This window comes from Melanostigma gelatinosum (genome assembly GCF_949748355.1).
Source record: "Melanostigma gelatinosum genome assembly, chromosome: 13".
NCBI classification, from domain to species: Eukaryota; Metazoa; Chordata; class Actinopteri; order Perciformes; family Zoarcidae; genus Melanostigma; species Melanostigma gelatinosum.
The window spans coordinates 19,983,918-20,004,577 of record NC_136646.1 but is presented as its reverse complement, the minus strand read 5'-3'; the positions used below and the strand labels follow the sequence as shown (position 1 = coordinate 20,004,577).

The window sequence follows — 20,660 nt, the reverse complement described above, 5'->3', positions numbered from 1 at the left end:
AGGCAAGGCAAGGCAAGTTTATTTGTATAGCACATTTCAACAACAAGGTAATTCAAAGTGCTTCACATAAAACCATTAAAAGCATCAAAACATAAGGCAAAAGAAAAGGAGATTTAAAAACAATTAAAGAAACAGTGTAAGAAATAAAATTCAGTCGTAAAAAGTAATAATCGATGTCTCCCTGAGACATTACGCTGCACGCAATCAACCATACACTGCCGCAATTCTGCAATTACTCGCACACAAACCACGTCTGGAAAAGATTTCTGCCGATCTGCGTTTCATAGTGTACGCCTTGCACGAACTCGGTCCCGGAGGAAATGGCGACATATTGTACACTTTCTAAATTTGAATCGCATGCACAATGATATGTGTGCTTCTTGACCTCTGTGGTGTCTTCAGAGGCATCTATGACTGCATACGACTTCAGATCCGTGCCAAAATGAAAACAAGGCTGCTACTGCCGCGTCTCAGTCGACTCATGGTTAATTAATCACATTACTTCACCAGTCGGCCTTGATAGGAGGGAACAGCATGGTCTGAGCCACACAGGAACTGATACTATGGGACAGGAGAATAACATATATATGGTATCAGAGTTGTTAGAAAAGGAGTATAATTACAGAGGGATCCGAGAAAAGTGTAGCCTGAGCTTGCTTTGGTTTTATTTTTGGATGCATTTGACCAAAACACAAAACCACAAAGCCATACAACACCTGTTTTAACCACAGGATATGGTTCAAACCCGTGTGTTTGCGACAGCCACAAAACACGCGTGTGAGACAGTCAGGAGAGGAGAGGGTGCTGTGAGACACTCGTCTCAGACACCGAACACTTTGCCCAAGGATGGTGCTGTTCTGCCTTCAGATCGTAACTGTCAGGAGTGAGGATGGTGGATTTACTGCTGTTCCCGAAGCTACAATGAGCGAGGTCATGTGACCTGACACACCTTTAGGGTTCCTGTTACAAGCAGGCGCGCACCGCCAGAGTAACTCTGTCACATGATCGATGCTTATGGGGCCAGTTGTGTGGCAACTAAGGAAGGCGGCTTGGTTTTGGACATGTGGTCAGAGTGCTAGAAGGGTCTTAAAGGCCCGGCGGAGTCCAGCGTCTCCTCTTTATTGCTGCACGTACGCTGTCTGTGTCTCCGCCACGTAACCTGATCCGGCTCCTTCTGTATCTGGAGCACAACTCCTGAACTGCCATTGGCAGCTGTGCTAAAATTAGCATATTGACCCCTGTGAAATGCATTCTGGGAATATCCTGCCTTTGACTTGGCCTTATGGGGCCAGGGCTGATGGTGGTCTGCAGATGCAGCAATGAGGTCATCGCGTAGACCTCATCTCTCCTGCTCCTGCAGAGGAACGTTTATGTTACAGAGTTGTTCTTAGCCACCATGTAAATCTATGTGATTCCACCACATAGATTCAAAGCAAAGACATAGAAATGACATTACTATCTGCATCAACTCAAGTCTGGTTGTGCAGCATCACTTCTTAATTCCCCAATAACTGTAGCGGCAGAAAAAGAACAAATGAAGGAGACAAAAGAGTTGAGACGCGCTCAATTCAATGTTTTACTACAGGCGTTTGTATTCATATTAAATGGGTGTATTTGAGGAATGGCTATAAGTCAAACTGGTCATCGTTGTTTCTAATCTTCACGATTTATTACAGAATATTTGCTTCAAACTGTGAAACGGTCGATGCATTATGCAAAACTGTTACAATGCTAAGCCTTCCAAATAACTTTCAATCAAATGAATTGGGAATCCGCAGAGATATTTATCAAAAGGCTGGTATTTCATGGCTCATTTCTCTTCCTACATACCATGGTCGGCTCATTAAAGAGTTGTGCTGGGATGTTAGAGATGAGTGCCTGCAGTGGTAGGCACAGTCTGTCTGAAACCTATTAAATAGTACATTGATATAACTGAAGATCGGTAATTATTCATGCAAGTTATATCAGTCAGGTGTTTGGATAATGCTGCATTTGACAGTTTTCTGGTGGGAAAATGCTGCCAGTAAAGATCAAATAAGTGAAGCTTTGAATGGTGTCACTTCGGGTGTCACGACACTTTGTCTAGTTACTAGTTCTAGTTACTTTTTTAGTTACTTTGTAAAAAAAAGTTACTTTTTTAGTTACTTTGTAAAAAAAAGTTACTTTTTTAGTTATGTGATAAAAAAAAGTCTGAAATGTCATGAAAAGGTTGTCAAAGAGGTCTTATTTCATTTGAATTTATTAAAACGTCATAGCGTAATATGCAACAAGAAATACATAATAAACAGACTATGGTATGTCATTAAAAGGTAATTTTCTAGTAGCTCATTAATTGCACCATAACATACAAATACAATAAACAAAGAATCTATAAATTACAGCCAAATAACAGTTGAAGAGTTTGTATGTCGAAAAGACATCATAAAAAGTCAGATAAGTATGTGAAAAAAATATATTTATAGCATATTTTTTTAGTTACTTTATTTTTCAAGTTACTTTGTAAAAAAGTTACTTTTTTAGTTACTTTGTAAAAAAAAAGTTACTTTTTTAGTTACTTTGTAAAAAAAGTTACTTTTTAGTTTCTTTGTAAAACAAGTTACTTTTTTAGTTACTTTGGAAAAAAAGTTACTTTTTTAGTTACTTTGGAAAAAAAGTTACTTTTTTAGTTACTTTGGAAAAAAAGTTACTTTTTTAGTTACTTTGGAAAAAAAGTTACTTTTTTAGTTACTTTGGAAAAAAAGTTACTTTTTTAGTTACTTTGGAAAAAAAGTTACTTTTTAGTTACTTTGGAAACAAAGTTACTTTTTAGTTACTTTGGAAACAAAGTTACTTTTTTAGTTACTTTGGAAAAAAAGTTACTTTTTTAGTTACTTTGGAAAAAAATGTTACTTTTTTAGTTTAGTCACATGTCACCGTGCTGCAGACTGCAAAGGCATCTCCGGCTTGCCATTACGTCAAATCCACCTGCTCCATGTCCTCCGTCTTTAATTGCTTGAGCTCTCGCAGATCCAGGACATTAATTCGACATAACCTTGTGCAACCTGCTCAGAGGGTTCACGTCCTCTTCTTCATCGACCACCGGCTGAAGCGCACGATTGTGCAATCGAGCATCAACACATTAAGCACACGTGTGCACAACTTTTAACCTCTGACCTCCTTTTCCAGAGATGCGGGCTTTGGCTAAGGTAACCCAAAACTCACACAAACAGTCAGCCGTGGTACTCCCACTCCCCTCTGTGCTAAGTCTGAGTCTGAGTGCTCTCACTGAGTCCCGGACAGCTGCTGCGTCTGTTTACTGCCTTTGCCTCTTTGCAGGGCGGCGCTCTCCATGCTCGGCTAATGTCAGCAGCAGTGTCTCCCAACCGCTTTTGTTCCCGCATGTCCGCTGGACGACTTATAATTATCCTAAACAGTCTATAAAAGCCTTGAACCTTCTCATGGGACTGTTAATTCAAAGCTCTACTGGAAGCCTTTTTTAAATTCTGGGTTACATGGGTCACTGGAAGATATTCGAGTGTAAAGTGTTTATGAGGGGATACGTGCAGTCGAGAGGTGCATGGGTTCAAACGCTCTCTGATGCCAACATTTAGACATGGCCTGAGCAGTTCTATTTCTCTTGGAACAACAAACTAATTTACACTTACCCAGAGTTCATCCACCCCCAGCAGTCTGCACCTGCTATCTACATGATAGATATGATATTAATGATTTAAAACATGTTTAACACCTACATTTGACCTCAGACCCCGATGAACTAAACAAAGGTTTGTGCTTTATTTGAGATCATGTACATAGAATTTAGTACAATTATATCTAGCTGCTGTCTGATGGAACCAGTGTAACCACAGCTCTCCAGGGGAACAGACACAAGTCTGGACAAAAAAAACACTTAAAACTAAATCTTAATCTGGGATCAAAGGCCAAAAAAGGTTTGAACATGTTACTTAAATGTCATGGTTTTAAAAATATATCGATTCATTCAGTTTAGTAATGAATCTGGAGCAATTCCCGTGGAAACTATGTGCTCGTGACTCGGGCGGTTCAACAGGTTAACAGTCGAGCATGGGAAGCATGAGGGCCACGCCATGTATTTTAGGACCAGGAGGCAGTTGGACTGTATCAACAGCAAACGGCTCAGTTTACTTTTGGTTGGCTTGTCTAATGTGCTCATCCTTTTGTGAATTCACCTCATGCCAACTGATTTTGTACTCTACATGCGCGCGAGGGTCCACTGAGAACATATTGCTCAATAAAAATGCTTTTGTTTGTGTTGCTGTTGTACCAGTTGGAAGTTTAACTGTATAAGTCACCTGGTGTAACTTCACTATGCTGACTTCACAATTGGTTATAAACAGAAGGCCGTGAATATGAAGAACTTCCAGCTGCATCCAATACTTATAATATTTAATCCCATTTCTTCCATGATGGTACAATCCAAGATCGTCTATTAAAGATCTGTTACAAATCTAATTATTGTGATGTCTCATAGCTATTCTAGTTTGAAATGTTGAGACCAATGGGTGACCTCTGGTTCGAAAAGTGAAGGATTTTTATTATTTTTTTTGTGATTTACTTATTTATTATACCTTTACTGTTTGACTATTTATTGTACTTGCTTTGTTTTTGTTGTTTTTAATGTTTTCTTTTCTCCTGATATCTCTTGTTGCACTGTCCACTTTGCTGCTGTAATCCTGCAAATGTTTAATTTCTTAAGGTTTGTTCATTTTGTTTTAAGCATCTAGCCAAAATTAGCATCCCAATCGATATCGCAGTTCATGTAAATCACGGATGTACCTCGCTAACCGCGCTAACTAGTGCTAGCATTAGCTGGTAACTTGTGTTGTTGTTGCCTTGCCGGGCCTCGCTCCTCACCAGCTCCACCTTCTCTTCCAAATATGATCACTTCTGGCTCCAAAGAATAAGATGGTGACGGCCAAAATTCAAAATGGGGATGGCCAGAATGCCAAACTCAAGGCTCAAACAATCCACAAACTGGTGGCCACGTCCACTTCTTTTATAAGTCTATGGTTGAGACTGAATATCAGGGTCATTTCAACTTTAAGTTTCTACAGATGGTTCCATCTCCACAGCTGCAGGCATCACGATGTCCCTCTTTCTCGTTGAACGACAGACTCGCTCCGAATTTAGATTCCAGACACTTTTCCTGAGCGCGCTGGTCGTATTGTAACCAGCTGTGAGACAATGGGACCAGAACAGCTGATGTTTTTGTAAAGGTATTTGTAGAAGGTCTGAGTTTTCTAGACACCGTGTGCTTTACTTCTATTTAAAATTCCTGCTAAGAATCCCAACAAAGCTGTGAAGCTACAGTTTGTTGAAGCATACGATGATTCAAACGTATGACTTGTGTTACACTGACCGTTTTAGACAACAATGTTTCTGAGGATGGCAGCCTGCATTCATAACATGCTAAACACAGACAGGATGCTTCACAGCTCTTATTTTTAGGCAATGTAGTCACCAACCTGCCTCCTACCTGCTGCCCGCCAGGGTGTTAAGGAATGCATAGCTGGCTTTTTTTGTAACATGCATTGCCCACTGATAAGCCTCTGTGACAAGTCGCCATTAAAATTGCCATTCTATTGGCTTCAGCTCCAGGTTTCCTGAACAGTTTGTCCCGGAATACTTGGCCACATGGAGCAAAGAAACTCTCGTAAAGTGATGCAAATGGATCACTGGTGGCACCAACTGACGGATCGTTTACACAATTGTGTTGATTATAAGTCAGACAATGTCATTTGAGTTCCGGTTGTCTTTGACCTAAAAGATTTAGCGACACAAAAACACTTTCTGAGAATGAATGTTAGATGAGGTGCCGTACAATTTCAATAATATCAGGACTAGAATCTCAGATATCAATGGTGATGCTCCTTATGATGATGAGCAGCTCATGTGTCATGTAGGGCGAACGCATCATTGATAGGCAGCTTGTGATGGAGCTTGTTTGTAGCAGAGGCTCGACCAGCACAGACAATGTGAGACGGTTTAAAGATTAATGTCGTTGATGTTCCTGTTGGAGCAAAGTTCCACATTACCAGCAAGTCATTGTGCATTTATTTTCGTGAAACGTTTTTTGTAAAAATCTGTCCCACAGAAATATGTTTATGACCAGAGAAAAAAAATCATATGATGCACAGCCTATGAGGAAGAGGAACAGGAACGTATAGATAAGTAAATAAAATATAATAAAGCTGAAGACATCGCTGTTATTGCTCCATACAATCTACAAGTAAGTCACTGGTTTGAGGGACTGTAGTGTAAACTACAGTCTAACTAATACTACTGTACCGTGTCATAGCAATAATGCAGAACTTAAATTTCCATTTAAAATAACAAAAGAGATCTACACTTTCACAGCAATTCAAATACAATCCGTACAAAATCAAAAGACCTTACAGCTGTGTAAAAAGTACTAATTGACTTGTATGTTAACGTGTTATGGCTGTAATAGGTCCATCTTCTGCGTCAGAAACTTCTGCGAGGCATCCAGAGCTGGAGATAAAGTCCGTGGATGGATTTCAGGGCCGGGAGAAAGGCGGTGGTGTTGTCGTTGGTTCGGTCCAACAGAAAGGGTAACTTATTTAGCCGTTTTTCTGCCGCCCCGTGATTGTGTGCAGCAATCATTCACGTATTTGTTCATTCCTTTATTTTAGGGGGAGTTGGATTTCAGAAGGATTAATATGGCAAGACGTCACGTCGCTGTTGTGTGCGACTCCCAGACTGTCATGCTGTCCTTTGAAGTAAAAAAAGAATTCAAAGTAACTTTTCTTCAAAGTAACTTTTTTTTAAAGTAACTTTAAAAAGTAACTTTTTTCAAAGTAACTTCGAAAGTAACTTTTTTTCGAAGGAACTTAAAAAGTAACTTTTCCAAAGTAACTTAAAAAGTAACTTTTTTCAAAGTAACTTCAAAAAGTAACTTTTTCAAAGTAACTTTAAAAAGTAACTTTTTCCAAAGTAACTTCAAAAAGTAACTTTTTCAAAGTAACTTCAAAAAGTAACTTTTTCAAAGTAACTTTAAAAAGTAACTTTTTTCAAAGTAACTTCAAAAAGTAACTTTTTCTAAGTAACTTCAAAAAGTAACTTTTTAAGTAACTTTTTTCCAAAGTAACTTTTTCAAAGTAACTTTAAAAAGTAACTTTTTAAGTAACTTTTTTCCAAAGTAACTTAGAAAGTAACTTTTTTTCGAAGTAACTTAAAAAGTTACTTTTTTCCAAAGTAACTTAAAAAGTTACTTTTTCGAAGTAACTTAAGTTACTTTTTTTCAAAGTAATTTTTAAAAGTAACTTTTTTCGAAGTAACTTAAAAAGTAACTTTTTTTCCAAAGTAACTTTAAAAAGTTACTTTTTTTCAAAGTAACTTAAAGAAGTTACTTTTTTCAAAGTAACTTTTTAAGTAACTTTTTTCCAAAGTAACTTTTTAAGTAACTTTTTTCCAAAGTAACTTAAAAAAGTAACTTTTTTTCAAAGTAATTAAACTAAAGTTGGTTTATATTACCATGTGGTTGTGTAAAGATAGCAGTAAATGTACCTATAGCAATGATAAGTCCTTTGCTCTGAGATATGCCTCAATATCGAGGGTTTTGATCTGGTCCTTGATGTTTTCCAGCTTCTCACACATCACCTGGGTCTTCATTTCCTTTTCCTGTTTGAGCAGCTTCAGTCTACCGTTTTCCTCCTCCCTGAGGAATAGGTGTAGCTTCTGAAACCCCTCCTTAATCGCTTCCTCACTTTGATTACCGTAGTGTTAGATTAAGGAGACCTTTAAAGCAGCATATAAATAAGCAGCCGAGAAGCAACGAGTGCATGCATCAAGCGTCCATGTCTAAAATGTGATGTCATTTCTTCTTTACTTTCACAGGCTGCAGCTATCATTGAGGTCATGTCCTCTCTGTTTTTCACTTTATTCTCAGGGACTGTGAGGTTTTTACATTACATACAGTTTACATTCTGCCATTAAAAATGAACACTCGTGGATTTTTTATGAGCTGATTCCTGCACTTTCCGGTCTCGCTATACTTAAATCTGAATTATTTCAAACCAACAGACAATATAGAGAGACTTTGAGTCCTCGCAGCCTAAAGGGAGCGTACCAACGCAATCGAAATGCTTTAGATGTTAGGAATAAAACAATATAACTAAACGGGTACCTGAGTACGTGTCTTATAAGCTAACACAAAATGTTAGAAATGCACATTTTATTGTTGGTGTCTGGTCAAAACCGCACCATAAGAAGAGCGAATATATTGCTGAATGAAGTGGTCCCTGAGCCACTGATCACAAAGATATGATTGTGTTAAAGCTAAAGTAAATATCCTTAAAATCCTGACTTGGGACCTTGTTGACTCACTGAAAAAGTCACATTGAGAAATCTGATGCCACCACGTAGACGAGTGACTTTATCCCTCTTCTGTCAATGACTGTTGTTGCCGACATGTCTTTGGCGATGCTCCACACACCTGGATGTTTTTTTTAACTCTGACTTCTTGGTAATTTGACGGATCACAGCACACGGGGCAGCCTGGGAGTATGTGTAACGCTAGAGACCTCTCTCTGGCGTTTGTCCAACACCGGGCTGTAACAAACAAACATTTGCCACACGCTGAGGTTCTCTGTTCTCCTGCTGAGATCGTCTCTCTGGAGAGGAGTGAAGGGACGCTGGAGGGAGTATCGCATCTGCACCCCCACAACACCATATAAGAGACTTTGAAACCAAATAACTGTTGCTAAAAGTCTCTTCCTCAAGCCGTGACGATTCAAATCCTCCCACTTCAATTTGTCTTTAATTTGTTTAGAGACCAGTGCAGGGAGGTGACTAATAATAATTTGTCTTGCCATTTAGAACTGGGGTCAACTCTTACCACAGCAGAAATGAATTGAACATTTCCTGCTGGGATAACCTGAGTCCCGTGATCTCCCTCCTCTGGCTGTGTTAACCGGTCCTGAACAGTGCATAATAATAGCTGCTAATATCAACAGTGGAGATCCAGTTCTGGAGCGAGGTCACATCTTAAGTGGTGGGAGTTGTGGTCAGAAACACAAACCTGAAGATGGCAGCTCGGTTATTTCCTCTGTAGCATTGGCAGCATCTGTGAAATGCCCCAGACCTCTTCCAAAGGATTAGTGAACCAGTTAAAACCAGCTCTGCCCGTCCGAGAACTCTGTCCAGTTCAGGGACAGCTGGAGCCACCAGCACAACGTTATACAGCACCATTAACAACCTGTGTTGTTCTACATTTTGAATGTCAAGTTTACAAAATCAGGAGGGCAGTACAATTACTGTTTTAGAGAAAAGCAACATGTTGCTCGCTGTGCGTCAATGTTATTTAGGCGTCAAAGGTTCCGTGTTGTAAATAGCTGCGTTTCTGGCAACCGTGTGACTTCTCAGCGGCATCTGAAGGGAGCGGTTACATTTAGGGGCTTCATGACTACACTCCCATACATAACCTCCTCAGTGAGAGGACGTTTATGATGTATCTGGTTATGATGCAAAGGGCAGCCATGAAGTGTCACATGACGGACCTGCGGGTCAAAGGAGAACCATTACTCAAAGATCTCCACTTCATTCTAAAAGAGAAAGAAAATGTGTTTTTCAAATCAACTTCTAACGACTCTGGTCTACTCAGGTTATATTGCACCATCAGGTATGACGTAAGCAGACAAATCAACAACACACGTCAATATTTAACCACGTGCTATTGCTGTTTGCTGTTGTTTATCTGTCCTGCAAAACATCTCTGACGTTAATACAACCAAAACCACTGACAATTGGCCTACATAACTGCTTCTAATGACCCCAAAAAACGTAAATAACTGGGCTCCAAGCCTCCTGTGCATTTGAGTTATAGTCTCCCTCTTCTGTCAATTTAACTTCAATATCATTCATGATTGTTTATTTGGGAAGATGTCGGTCTCAAGCAAGACTCGAAGGGAACATTTTGGTTGTCAACATTTTTTACGAGGGGTGGGTGCCGTGTCAGTGGACATGTGACCGTACGGTGGGTGGAGCCCAACAGAGGCCACTCATTTCGAAGCTGAAGTCACTGGATATTAGGCCCTAAAATAGCCCTACATAGGGTATAAAGGGGTCCTCTCCCACTTTCCCCATCAGACAACGATTCTGTGCAACAGCAAACACGGTGTGCAAAAGATCAATTAGAATTCAGATGGGAAAGATTCACAACAGACGAGAAAAAGAGGACCGTACAAGCTAAAGAAGGGGATCGGATCACAGTGAAGCAAAGGATTTGAGAGGTGTTTGGATTGTGCAGAAACAGCAGGAGATACTCCAGCTGGGAATCAAAGGGATAAGACGCAAGCGAGGAGAGGACAAAAAGGACACAGAGCAAAGGATACTGCTCTTTTCTGTGGATTGGTGCGTTCTCTTGGGTTTCTCACTTCCCCCCTCCCGGGCTGACAGCAGAGGGGGAGGCAGGGATGAAGTACAGCTACCATGTGCCGGTGTCAACGTACACACGCAGCTCACAGTACACGCCGACATACCACACACCTAGCTATTTATCAGCATCACATTACACCCCGACTACACCGCACTACACATCCGCATACACCTCTCCAACAAAGTACACCCCGACACAGTACAGCACGGCGCATTACACCCCCTCACAATACACATCCACTTACAAGGCCGCGTCGACATACATCCCCTCGTACAGCAAAGGGTCACGGTACAGTTCAACACATCGCACACAAGCACAGGAAAACCCTGCACCGGTAGCACCGGTAGCACCGGTAACACCTGCCGCGCCCGCAAAGAGAACTGTGCACTTCCCCAATGACATCATCTTCCAAGATATTGTGAGACGAGGAGATTTGGAGCAAATCGGTCGCTTCATGAGAGCGAGGAAGGTTCGTGTGGATACAATCTTCCACTCGGGTATGTCTCCACAGCTTTTCCTTTCTTGTTACATTGCCCAGCAATTTTGAAATTTGAGTTGACCTTAGAAATACTACCAGCTGATGAGCAACTGACTGCATTGCTGCAGCAGAGGACTGACACACAGTCGTATGTGCAGGTATGGCAGCGCTTCATGAAGCCGTGCTAACAGGAAACATGGAGGTGGTGAAGTTGCTGGTGAAATATGGCGCTGATGTGCACCAGAGAGACGAAGACGGCTGGACGCCGCTACACATGGCCTGCAGCGACGGCTACCCGGAAATTGCCAGGTGACCTATTAACCTTTTACCCTTGACTGATCTTGCTTCCCTTCTTCAGCAAACTGACCGCACAGAATGAAACATGAAAGACTTCATCATCTGCTGATAAATTGTCTTGAATTATTATATTCAACAGATATCGGCATTTAAAACCAGAGTGAACTTTTGCACATTTTCTATGAAATGAGAAAGCTTCAAATATTCCGTCAGAGATTAAGAGGTCATCTGATCACAATTACGTTACTGAGATATGACGGCTCTGAACATTGGCAACAGGGAATAAAAAAGACATATGAAACAGTGACATAATTCATCACAATATACAAAACATTGGTATTCGACATCAAGCAAGCCCAGGCATCAAAAGAGAGGACGATCATTGGATAGGAGAGAATTTAAATGTCAAAATATGAGGGAGGACGTTTTGTGTTGAATTATATCCATAAGAAGACATTTGGGAACTGATCCTCAAAACATGAAGCTTCAATACTAATACCACTGAATTTTGACAGTTCCAGTTATTATGAGCCATTGAAGAAGATCAGTTGCAGTAATAATAAACTGTTCTATGTTTTTTTTAATATATCTGAGAACCTCTGGCTTGACAACGCTGTGCTTCATCCTCCCCTCAGTTATCTACTGTTGATGGGCGCCAGCACAGAGGCCGACAACAAAAGCGGAGAAAAGCCTGCAGACCTCATCGACCCAGACAACAAAGAGCTGGTCAAACTGTTCGAGACGGGCTGTGTGGGATCGGACCCCAAAAGGACCCAAGACAGAGCAGCAACCAAGACAGAAGGCTGAGCAGCCACTTGGAAAAGAAAGAAAAACACATTTGACAGTGTTAAACCGTGCAATACCAAAGAAACTTGTAAAGGTGCAGGTTTAAGGCCATGTCACTGACCCCGTAATGCAAGATGGTGGTTCTGTGTGTAACTTTCAAAAGTTATTTTTTAAGATGCAGCCTTAAAGCAACACACTGTGAGGCTGTATTTCTTTTCTTTATTTTGCGTGTTTATCATATACTGCAAGTGTCTGTGCAGCAAATGTTAATCTGCTTTCTCCCTGTCTTCACTCTCAGTTCATGTAATATAATACTAACAATGTGTCACTGTGGTCCAGGATCTATTGATTTCTAAAGGAAATAAGATGAATCTATATCCTCATGGCATTTTGGTTTAAGTATTGTAAGTAGCTGGTAGCGCCCTGCAGACTGTATTTTTTCAAACTATTATTATAATGTGTATTGAATTTACAACATGTTGTAAATGCCCAAAATGTTTGTGTTCTATAGTCTGAGCTCTCTGTCCTTGCTGCTGGGCAGAAGAGGATCAGCTGAATGAATAATTGATACTTCATTGATGGTCAGAAATAAAATAAAACTATTAAAATAAAATAAAAACATTAAGTGCATGCTGTTTGAGCACGTTCCCTGCTGCTGCATTCCCCTGGTGTATTGCTGTTGTTTCTGTAGTAGAAATGAAATGTCAGCAAGGAAAGTCTTGTCATTTTCTCCTCATTAATTATTTTTGTACCTTTTCATAAATAAAGAAACATTTTATAAATATGGTTGAGTTGCTGTTGTGCAGTCTGTCTAATAAAACGTAAAATGTATCAAAGAACTCGAGAGAACACACTGGTATTTTCACCAGCATGTCTTCAGTTTAAAGCATCTTTAGAGCAACCTTTGCGGATATAATTATTATTTATTATTGTTGTTGTTGTTGTTGGTGATGATGTTGTTGATGTTTATAATATCATACATACATTATTATTATTATATTATTATTCTATTATTCTATTATTCTATTATTATTCTATTATTATTCTATTATTATCATTATTGTTGATGTTGTTGATGTTTGTAATACAATACGTACATTATTATTATATTATTATCATTATTGTTGTTGTTGATGATGTTTGTAATACAATACGTACATTATTATTATAGTATTATCATTATTGTTGTTGTTGATGATGTTTGTAATACAATACGTACATTATTTTTATATTATTATCATTATTGTTGTTGATGATGATGTTTGTAATACAATACGTACATTATTATTATATTATTATCATTGTTGTTGTTGATGTTTGTAGTATCATAGGTACAGTCTCGTTGTGGAAGCCCTTTCACTTCCGTTCTGTTTTCCCGGAAATGATTGGTTGGCATTGGCAACGTTTTAGCAGGTCTAACGGCGTACTCAGTCTCTGAATAAAAAAACCGAAAGGAAGGGTTGTAAAAAAAGGTTTGTTGAATATCTTAAAACGGTGTCCTTTACTGTACACGTTGACAATGTTCTAAGTGCGTTAAGTGCATTTCTAATAAATATTTGGGACCGGTAAACCCAGCAGAAATATTAGCTGATTAAAGCTAACGTTACGACAAGACAATGTAAATCGCCCAGCTAGCTAGCTGGCTAAAGTTAGCTGAAATCATTTTGTCAGCACATCTACAGTCAGCTGTCCGGGACACAGCTATAGGGGGGCACGAATCCCAATAAGCAGAAACGATTTTAGAGGCAATAAAGAGTCTTGTCCACGGGGATGTGACGGGTGGTTAACGCACCGGGTTGGTCTCTGTAGCCTGATGCTAACACCACTGAAGCTACTGGAGCAAGAACGTAAACAAAAGCCTCTTTGGTTTGCTATCGTCACTGTTTGTATTGTTTCCATACGCACAGCGTCTCGTAGATGTATAGAAATGAGTTAACGTTAGAAACTGTGAGTTAACAACACAACAAATTAACCTGATTTATGAGAACTTTACAGATGATATCGTGTATTTAAACGTTAAGTGACTGACACTTTAACACTGTGGTCTAACCAGCACTTTAACTCGTTTACTGTTTCTAAAAGTGAGTTTTGATGTACATGGTATATCTGTGTTGTTTCATTTAGAGACAGAGTTCTTGGATCTTGTACAGATGCTATATTTGTTGTTTGTTGTTAGAATTCAGCTGAGGACTTCTGAACCTTTTTATTCTTCAAATCCACTCACCAGAGGAGCAAGGAGCGAGTACAGACTGCAAACAGAATGACCAGGTTTGTAACAAGTTAATGCACTGAAGTATGTATATATATATATATATATATATATATATATAATGCACAAGTACAACTAGACCAGCGTTAATAGTGTTTATTAAAATGTAATAACATTTGATTTTAAGTATGTACTGCTGTGGGCTTGAGAAACTGAAGATGGGGGTGTAACGGTTCACAAAATTCACGGTTGGGTTCGGTACGATACAGTGGAGCCACGGTTCGGTACGTTTCGGTACAGTAGAAAACTATAAATGCCAGAGAAATGTACATGATTTTAAAATATATTTATTCATTACAACTAACATCATGAAGTTATTCTTTGACTTTGAACAATGATGGAACTATACCTGAGTGACCCATCTTCTGGGGTGTCTTCTTAGCAACACATAAGCATAAAAAACAAAAACTGCTCCTTAATGTTATGTAGTATTGTTACTTACATCTTGCTTACATCTTGTATTGTTACTTACATCTTGCAAAAGAGATTTTTAATCTCAATGGGACTACCTGGTTAAATAAAGGTTTTTAAAAAAGGTTTTTTATTCAAACGTATTCGGTTCGTCATGCGTACCGAACCGTGAGCCTCGTACCGAACGGTTCAACACGAATACGCGTATCGTTACACCACTAGTATTAGACTTTAAGGAAATGAATGTCTATGTATGCTGCTGATTTAGCTGTTTTTATGTTCGTGAAGCTCATCTGCTCCCAGGATGGTGAATAGTTACAAGCGGACTTCAAGCCCCCGATCCCCAACAAACAGTGGGGAGCTTTTCACCCCAGCACACGAGGAGAATGTGCGCTTTATTCATGATAGTAAGTACACCTTCTAACATTGATGTGTTGAATTACTTTTAAAATACTCGTAAGTATTTCATTTTACTATTGCGGATCACTCATCTTTTCGTGTTCCAAAACTACAACCAGTAATTATTAACATAAAAGCTCAAGAGTAAACCAATCACGATGTAAAGAGCTCAATACAAGCGTGTTAAATTTATATATTTATATATCGTTCAGTTAGCTCTTTGGATTTGAAAGATGCCCTGTGGAGTTTTCTTGTGTTACTCACCAAATCTCATCACTATGCTCATTGTGTCATTAAATGAGATTTCCTCGTGTGTATCCTTGAGGTCTAACCGACGTGTCAAATGCATTTCCTGCCTCAAAAAACATTTGTATCTTGTATGTTGTATTTGTATCTAGGGACCTACTCAATAAAACACTTCATCGTGCTTCTATAGGTTAAAACCTCCACAGGGAACCTTGAACAGTATGCAACGAGGTAGGTCGGACAGTTTGGACAGTGATCGTGTCGAGCTAATGACTACAGACCATTCCTCAGATTTATTTCTGAGGATCACTTCAATCATCATCATTAAAAGTATAAATAGTGCTACATTATCTGAACCAGACAACTTAATTGCCGACTTTGAATACATATATACTGGCACTGAAGCACTTATATACTGTGAAAAGTACTAAAGAATTAGTTTTACATTTCTAAACTTCTTATTTACCTTCAGTCGGTCTTGTCATGTCATTGCTAACAAGTCTGCATGGTAGGATAACATTTCCTAAATGTAACAAAAGCATTGTTGTCTTTGCTCTTTCCCAGCCTGGCAGTGTGTTCTCCGAGACATCAGATCAACACAGAATAGTGAACGTAATGACCGTGGACCACAGGAGTACGTGGAGAAGAACCCAAACCCTAACCTACATTGTAAGTAACAGTGTCACTTAATAGTGAAGTGGATTTGATTTTGTATGTCACACTAAAGGATAATTGAATCAATCACGGGTCAGCTAACAACTTGTTTGTCTGCTCTTGCAGCTTTCACACCAGTGGACCTAAGCGACCTTAAGAAACGCAACACACAGGACTCCAAGAAGTCCTAGTCTTTCTCACGACGGTCCAGTCGCTTCTTTCCACCCATTATCCTCGAGAACTTTTCCTCCATCAGCCAGAAAGTCAGCCCTGTTGGCCAGTCTAGCACAGAATGCCAATCTCATTTCTCAACTCTGGACCATAGCAATGCCCGTGTCTTTCTTTACCCTCTGCCACTGGCCACGACGAAAGGAACCAGGATTCCAGGGAGCACAGATCCTCTCGTCCCTTGGTTCATGTTTTTTCAAGTCACTAAATTTTCATACGTACATTCTTTATGTGGATGGGACTGATGCAGACTTTCATCAAAATTTGCTGACATCTGATGCTGAGGTACAAACTGTCAACACTCCACAGGACGCAAAAGACTGCAGTCTTAAATATAAACCTTTTCTTTACTACTGCTACTTATATGACTTTGGAGGAAAATGTGAAAGGGCTGACTTCTTTTTTTTGTTTGTTTTTGTTTTGGATGGTAGTATGATCAGTAAATTGTAGAAGTAATGGAATCGTCACATTAAGGTATACACTTTATGGGCAAGTTTTGGACGCCAAATGCAATGTAGAAGGCCAACGTTTTTATTCTATATTTTCTTGCCCTCAAATGGACTTTACTAAGTAGAGACCTCCCCGAGTATGCTGCCCTTGGTTAACCCCCCTAAGCCTTGAAACAAAATGTTGAATAAAAGACTTTTACAGTACTTCTGCTTGTATTGATCCTCCATAAATATTGACCATGGAAAAGGGAAACTAAGTTAAACTTATCCTCAATTTTACACTGGAGGGTATTTCTTAAAGCCAGATAATTAGAAGCGAGTATGCTTTATCAAGGTTAGATTGATTGATTAATAATTTGGTTCTTAACTTATAAGACAATAAACTATTTCTTAGAACCACATTTCATGTTAAATTAGCTTGTTTTGTGTGACAGGTATTTAGTTTAAAGTCATGGAAGGCTGAGAAAACCAACAAGTATTCACATTTAGGAGGCTTGAACCAGTAAAATGTTGACATTTTAGTTTAAAAAAAAATACTTGATTAATCATTGAAGAAAATCGTTGCAGGTTGATTTTCTGCCAATTGGCTTTGCTCTGTGAAGTATGAGTTTTTGAGGGAGTGTTCGGCAACGCGTATTACGTGATGACGTAGTGTTTACGTGCGCCACGTACCGAACCAGTTTGTCTATATACAGTCGACACTCCTGTATTGTGTATCGTCGTGAGAGCAGAGCTGTGAAGAGACAAAGGAGCAGAACCAGTCGAGTCTAGGGTGTATTTTTTATATTTCGTTGGCAGTTTAGCATTATACGAGCAGCAGCATAATGGCCGATAAAATGGATATGTCTCTTGACGACATTATCAAGCAGAACAGGCAGCAGAGAGGTGGAGGCCGCGGTGGTGGAAGAGGCCGAGGCCGCGGAGGCTCCGGCGGCGGACGAGGAGGCCCCGGGCGTCTCGGAGTCAGCGGAGGAGGGTTTGGAGGCCGAGGAGGATCCGGGCCCATGAGGAGCCGACAGAACCTGAGCCGCGCTAGAGGCAGACCAACGCCTTACAGCAGGGTAAATTAAGAGGAATGGGCAGAAAAAAGGAGCAAACCGTCGGCAGACCTGAAAATTCCTGGTTAACGTCCTTCTATTCTCCATAGCTAACCCGCTAGCCAGCGTGCTACTAAAGCGAATAAAATGTTCGCTCTAACCGCCGAGTGTCCCTCGCGGATGCTCTATGGTTTGCGGTTAATGGCATGAATGGAAGTTTATTGCATAGTGTGTCCCTTCTTCCCACAACCCGTATGTGTTACATCATTTTTTCCAAGAGGAGGCCCGTTGGAAGAGCGAACGTGTTTGCCACATTAGGCTAACTAGCTCAAGTTGGATCAGGAGGCCTCGTCGACGCCATTTTGAAGCAGCATTTTTATTTTTTTTTAATTAGAGCTAGTCGTCCAGGGTTTCTAACGGCTTTCCACTCCAACTGTCAGAATGATGGTGAAAGGAAACCACGTCATCGAGAAAATTTACCCTCAAATGATTTTTTTCCCACCACTTTTGGAGCATAGTTTTTGTCCGTGTACCGGTGCAGCGTCCAGGCGGCCTTTGTTCGAAGGTGGCCGGTGGGTTTCACAACAAGGCCTGTTTGTGTGGCTGTTACTTGTGGATGGATCAGTGGACTTCTACCCCCTGATAAGTGTTCATTTAAGGCACGCCCTTCACTCCTTAAGTGTGAATGATTTTAGACGAGCCCAAACAAAGCCCCACACAAAATGGCGTGGTCTCAAAATGGACGCACAGATAATCCACGCTCTCGTAGAGGAGTTGGTAGGCCCTTATCTAGTTCTTTTCCGAACCATCCACCCCCTCATCTTATGGACACTCTCCCCTTCATGATAGCCCTTTTCGTGGCTTGGTAAAGAACTTTTGATCGTGCCAGGAAACGCGGTGCAACGCTGGAGGCAACACTGCTTCAGATGGCGACCCCCTGTGTGCCCCGAGGATCACATCTGGAGAGCCTTTGGTGGAGGCGCAGATGAACAAGAGAACAATGGGCGACATTGGTAGCTAGCCGGGGTGGGCACGGTGTTCATGGGTTAGCATAGACATTGTGGGTGGATCATTGAGTAAATGTATACAGTCTCAGCAAATGTCACTAGACCTCCATTTTTTTTAAATTGTATACATTATAGAAGTGTTGTACAACACATTTCCTTGCTGTTATTGTTATATTTTTGTCCCGTGTATGTCTTGTCTGAACTGATTCACTTGCTTGTAGTGATGGGGTGGGCAGGGAACATTTGGGGATCCTCTTGGAGGGGGGGGCTGAGCACCCTGTTGGAAGTGGAGCCCCTGCTTGCCCCAACACCCAGCCGTGTGGACTCTGAGTGACAGAGGCAAGGGGATCCTGAAGTCAGCAGGTTCGTTCTCTTTCATCTGTTGCAGCCCAAACAGCTTCCAGATAAGTGGCAGCATGACATGTATGACAACGGCTTCAGTGGCTTCAGTGGCCCTGCTGGAGGTGGCGGAGGAGGAGGTGTGGAAACTGGAGGGAAGCTCCTTGTCTCCAATCTGGATTTTGGGGTCTCAGATGCAGACATTCAGGTACTTGGATTTTTTTTTTTTACTTTGTCCATTTATTTTTGTTAGTGGAGCATGTTTGCCACTTGTGCATGTTTTTAAACGGATGGGACAAAGGAATGGCTACTCAAGACATCCTCACTTTTTTTTTTTTCAGGAACTTTTTGCAGAATTTGGGACTCTGAAAAAGGCTGCAGTTCATTACGACAGATCGGGGAGAAGCCTGGGAACCGCAGATGTCCACTTTGAAAGGCGGACAGATGCCCACAAGGCCATGAAACAGTACAATGGCATCCCGCTTGATGGTATGTCTCAAACTCAAATCATATGCTTTGTATATGGCTGCACAAATATTTTAGTTTTTAGCATATTGCTGACTATATCAGCAGTTCTGCCCTTACATTGTGAGGTTCATGGTGTCTTTGTTACTTTAGGGCGGCCTATGAACATACAGCTCGTCACGTCACAGATCGACACACAGAGGCGACCTATGCAGGGGTGAGTGCCCTCGTCTGTTGTCCAAGCAACTTGACTGTAAACCATCATGGACACCTTGTGTGATGGGAACTCTTGTATCAGTCTGAACAGAGGTGGTGGAGGAGGCATGCAGAGAGGCCGCGGGGGCGGCTTCAGAGGCATGCAGAGAGGCCGCGGAGGACGTGGTGCAGGCGGTGTCGGAGGAAGAGGTCGGGGTGGTCGCGGCGGTACCAGCAAACAGCCTCTGTCGGCAGAGGAACTCGATGCTCAGTTAGACGCCTACAATGCCAGGGTAGGTTCAGCAGTCAATCAAATGCCTCTTGGCAATTTAATAAAACAGCGGTCTGAATTGATTCTTTTGTTTTTGTTTCCAGATGGACACCACTTAAAGAATGAAGCTCCTCTGGTTTTGTAATATCTTACTGTCTGCACAGAAGGGTAGTTGTTACAAATGTGCAGCATATTTTACACATGGTTGTCTTCTGATGTGTTTGAAATTATTGTTCCAACCTCTTCTTTTAAATGCCAGACATGTTTTTTACCAGTACTTTTTGTTTTTTTCTCTTCCTGACTAAAATGGTTTTGGCTGTAGGTTCATGTGAATTGGGGGTTTCCCGGTTCTTTCTTCTACCATGTAGTTAATGCCGCTTGTAATAAAACCTACAGTGCATATTAACCAAATACTGTCTGTTTCAATGTCTAAATTGTTGTCAATTGTTTTTCAAATGCTGTTAAATTCAAAGACTCCTTCAGTTTCATTGTGCTGAACTTAAAAGGGTGATTTTTTTTTTTTTTTTTTTTTGCGGGTTTGGTTTTGATCGTTTGGAATAAACATTTGTGATGTTTTTACAACAAATGTTGGAATCTACACTTCCTCAATAGATATTTTGATGAAACTAGTACATGGTCAACTTTTTACCCAAGACACCCAATGAAATACTCTTAAGGCAATAAAGTAACTGTTGTTTCTAAGTCTATATTGCTT

General features: G+C 40.5%; 3 protein-coding genes across 3 annotated transcripts; all 3 read left to right on the top strand.

Moving 5' to 3' along the window:
• The first annotated feature begins 10,135 nt into the window (after positions 1 to 10,135).
• On the top strand, positions 10,136 to 12,759 carry ppp1r27a (protein phosphatase 1, regulatory subunit 27a). Its single transcript, XM_079281362.1, has 3 exons — positions 10,136 to 10,911; positions 11,051 to 11,201; positions 11,825 to 12,759. The coding sequence occupies exons 1-3, from the start codon at positions 10,452 to 10,454 to the stop codon at positions 11,994 to 11,996; spliced, it is 783 nt and encodes a 260-aa protein (XP_079137488.1). The 5' UTR covers positions 10,136 to 10,451; the 3' UTR covers positions 11,997 to 12,759.
• Positions 12,760 to 12,881: 122 nt separating this feature from the next.
• mcrip1 (MAPK regulated corepressor interacting protein 1) lies at positions 12,882 to 16,796 on the top strand. The gene is made up of 5 exons (XM_079281363.1): positions 12,882 to 13,447; positions 14,152 to 14,243; positions 14,944 to 15,062; positions 15,865 to 15,969; positions 16,081 to 16,796. Exons 2-5 carry the CDS (start codon positions 14,236 to 14,238, stop codon positions 16,143 to 16,145), a joined length of 297 nt encoding a protein of 98 aa, XP_079137489.1. The 5' UTR covers positions 12,882 to 13,447; positions 14,152 to 14,235; the 3' UTR covers positions 16,146 to 16,796.
• A 528-nt stretch (positions 16,797 to 17,324) lies between these two features.
• alyref (Aly/REF export factor) lies at positions 17,325 to 20,610 on the top strand. The gene is made up of 6 exons (XM_079281080.1): positions 17,325 to 17,692; positions 19,064 to 19,222; positions 19,356 to 19,503; positions 19,633 to 19,696; positions 19,778 to 19,967; positions 20,050 to 20,610. Exons 1-6 carry the CDS (start codon positions 17,456 to 17,458, stop codon positions 20,062 to 20,064), a joined length of 813 nt encoding a protein of 270 aa, XP_079137206.1. The 5' UTR covers positions 17,325 to 17,455; the 3' UTR covers positions 20,065 to 20,610.
• Positions 20,611 to 20,660: the final 50 nt, after the last annotated feature.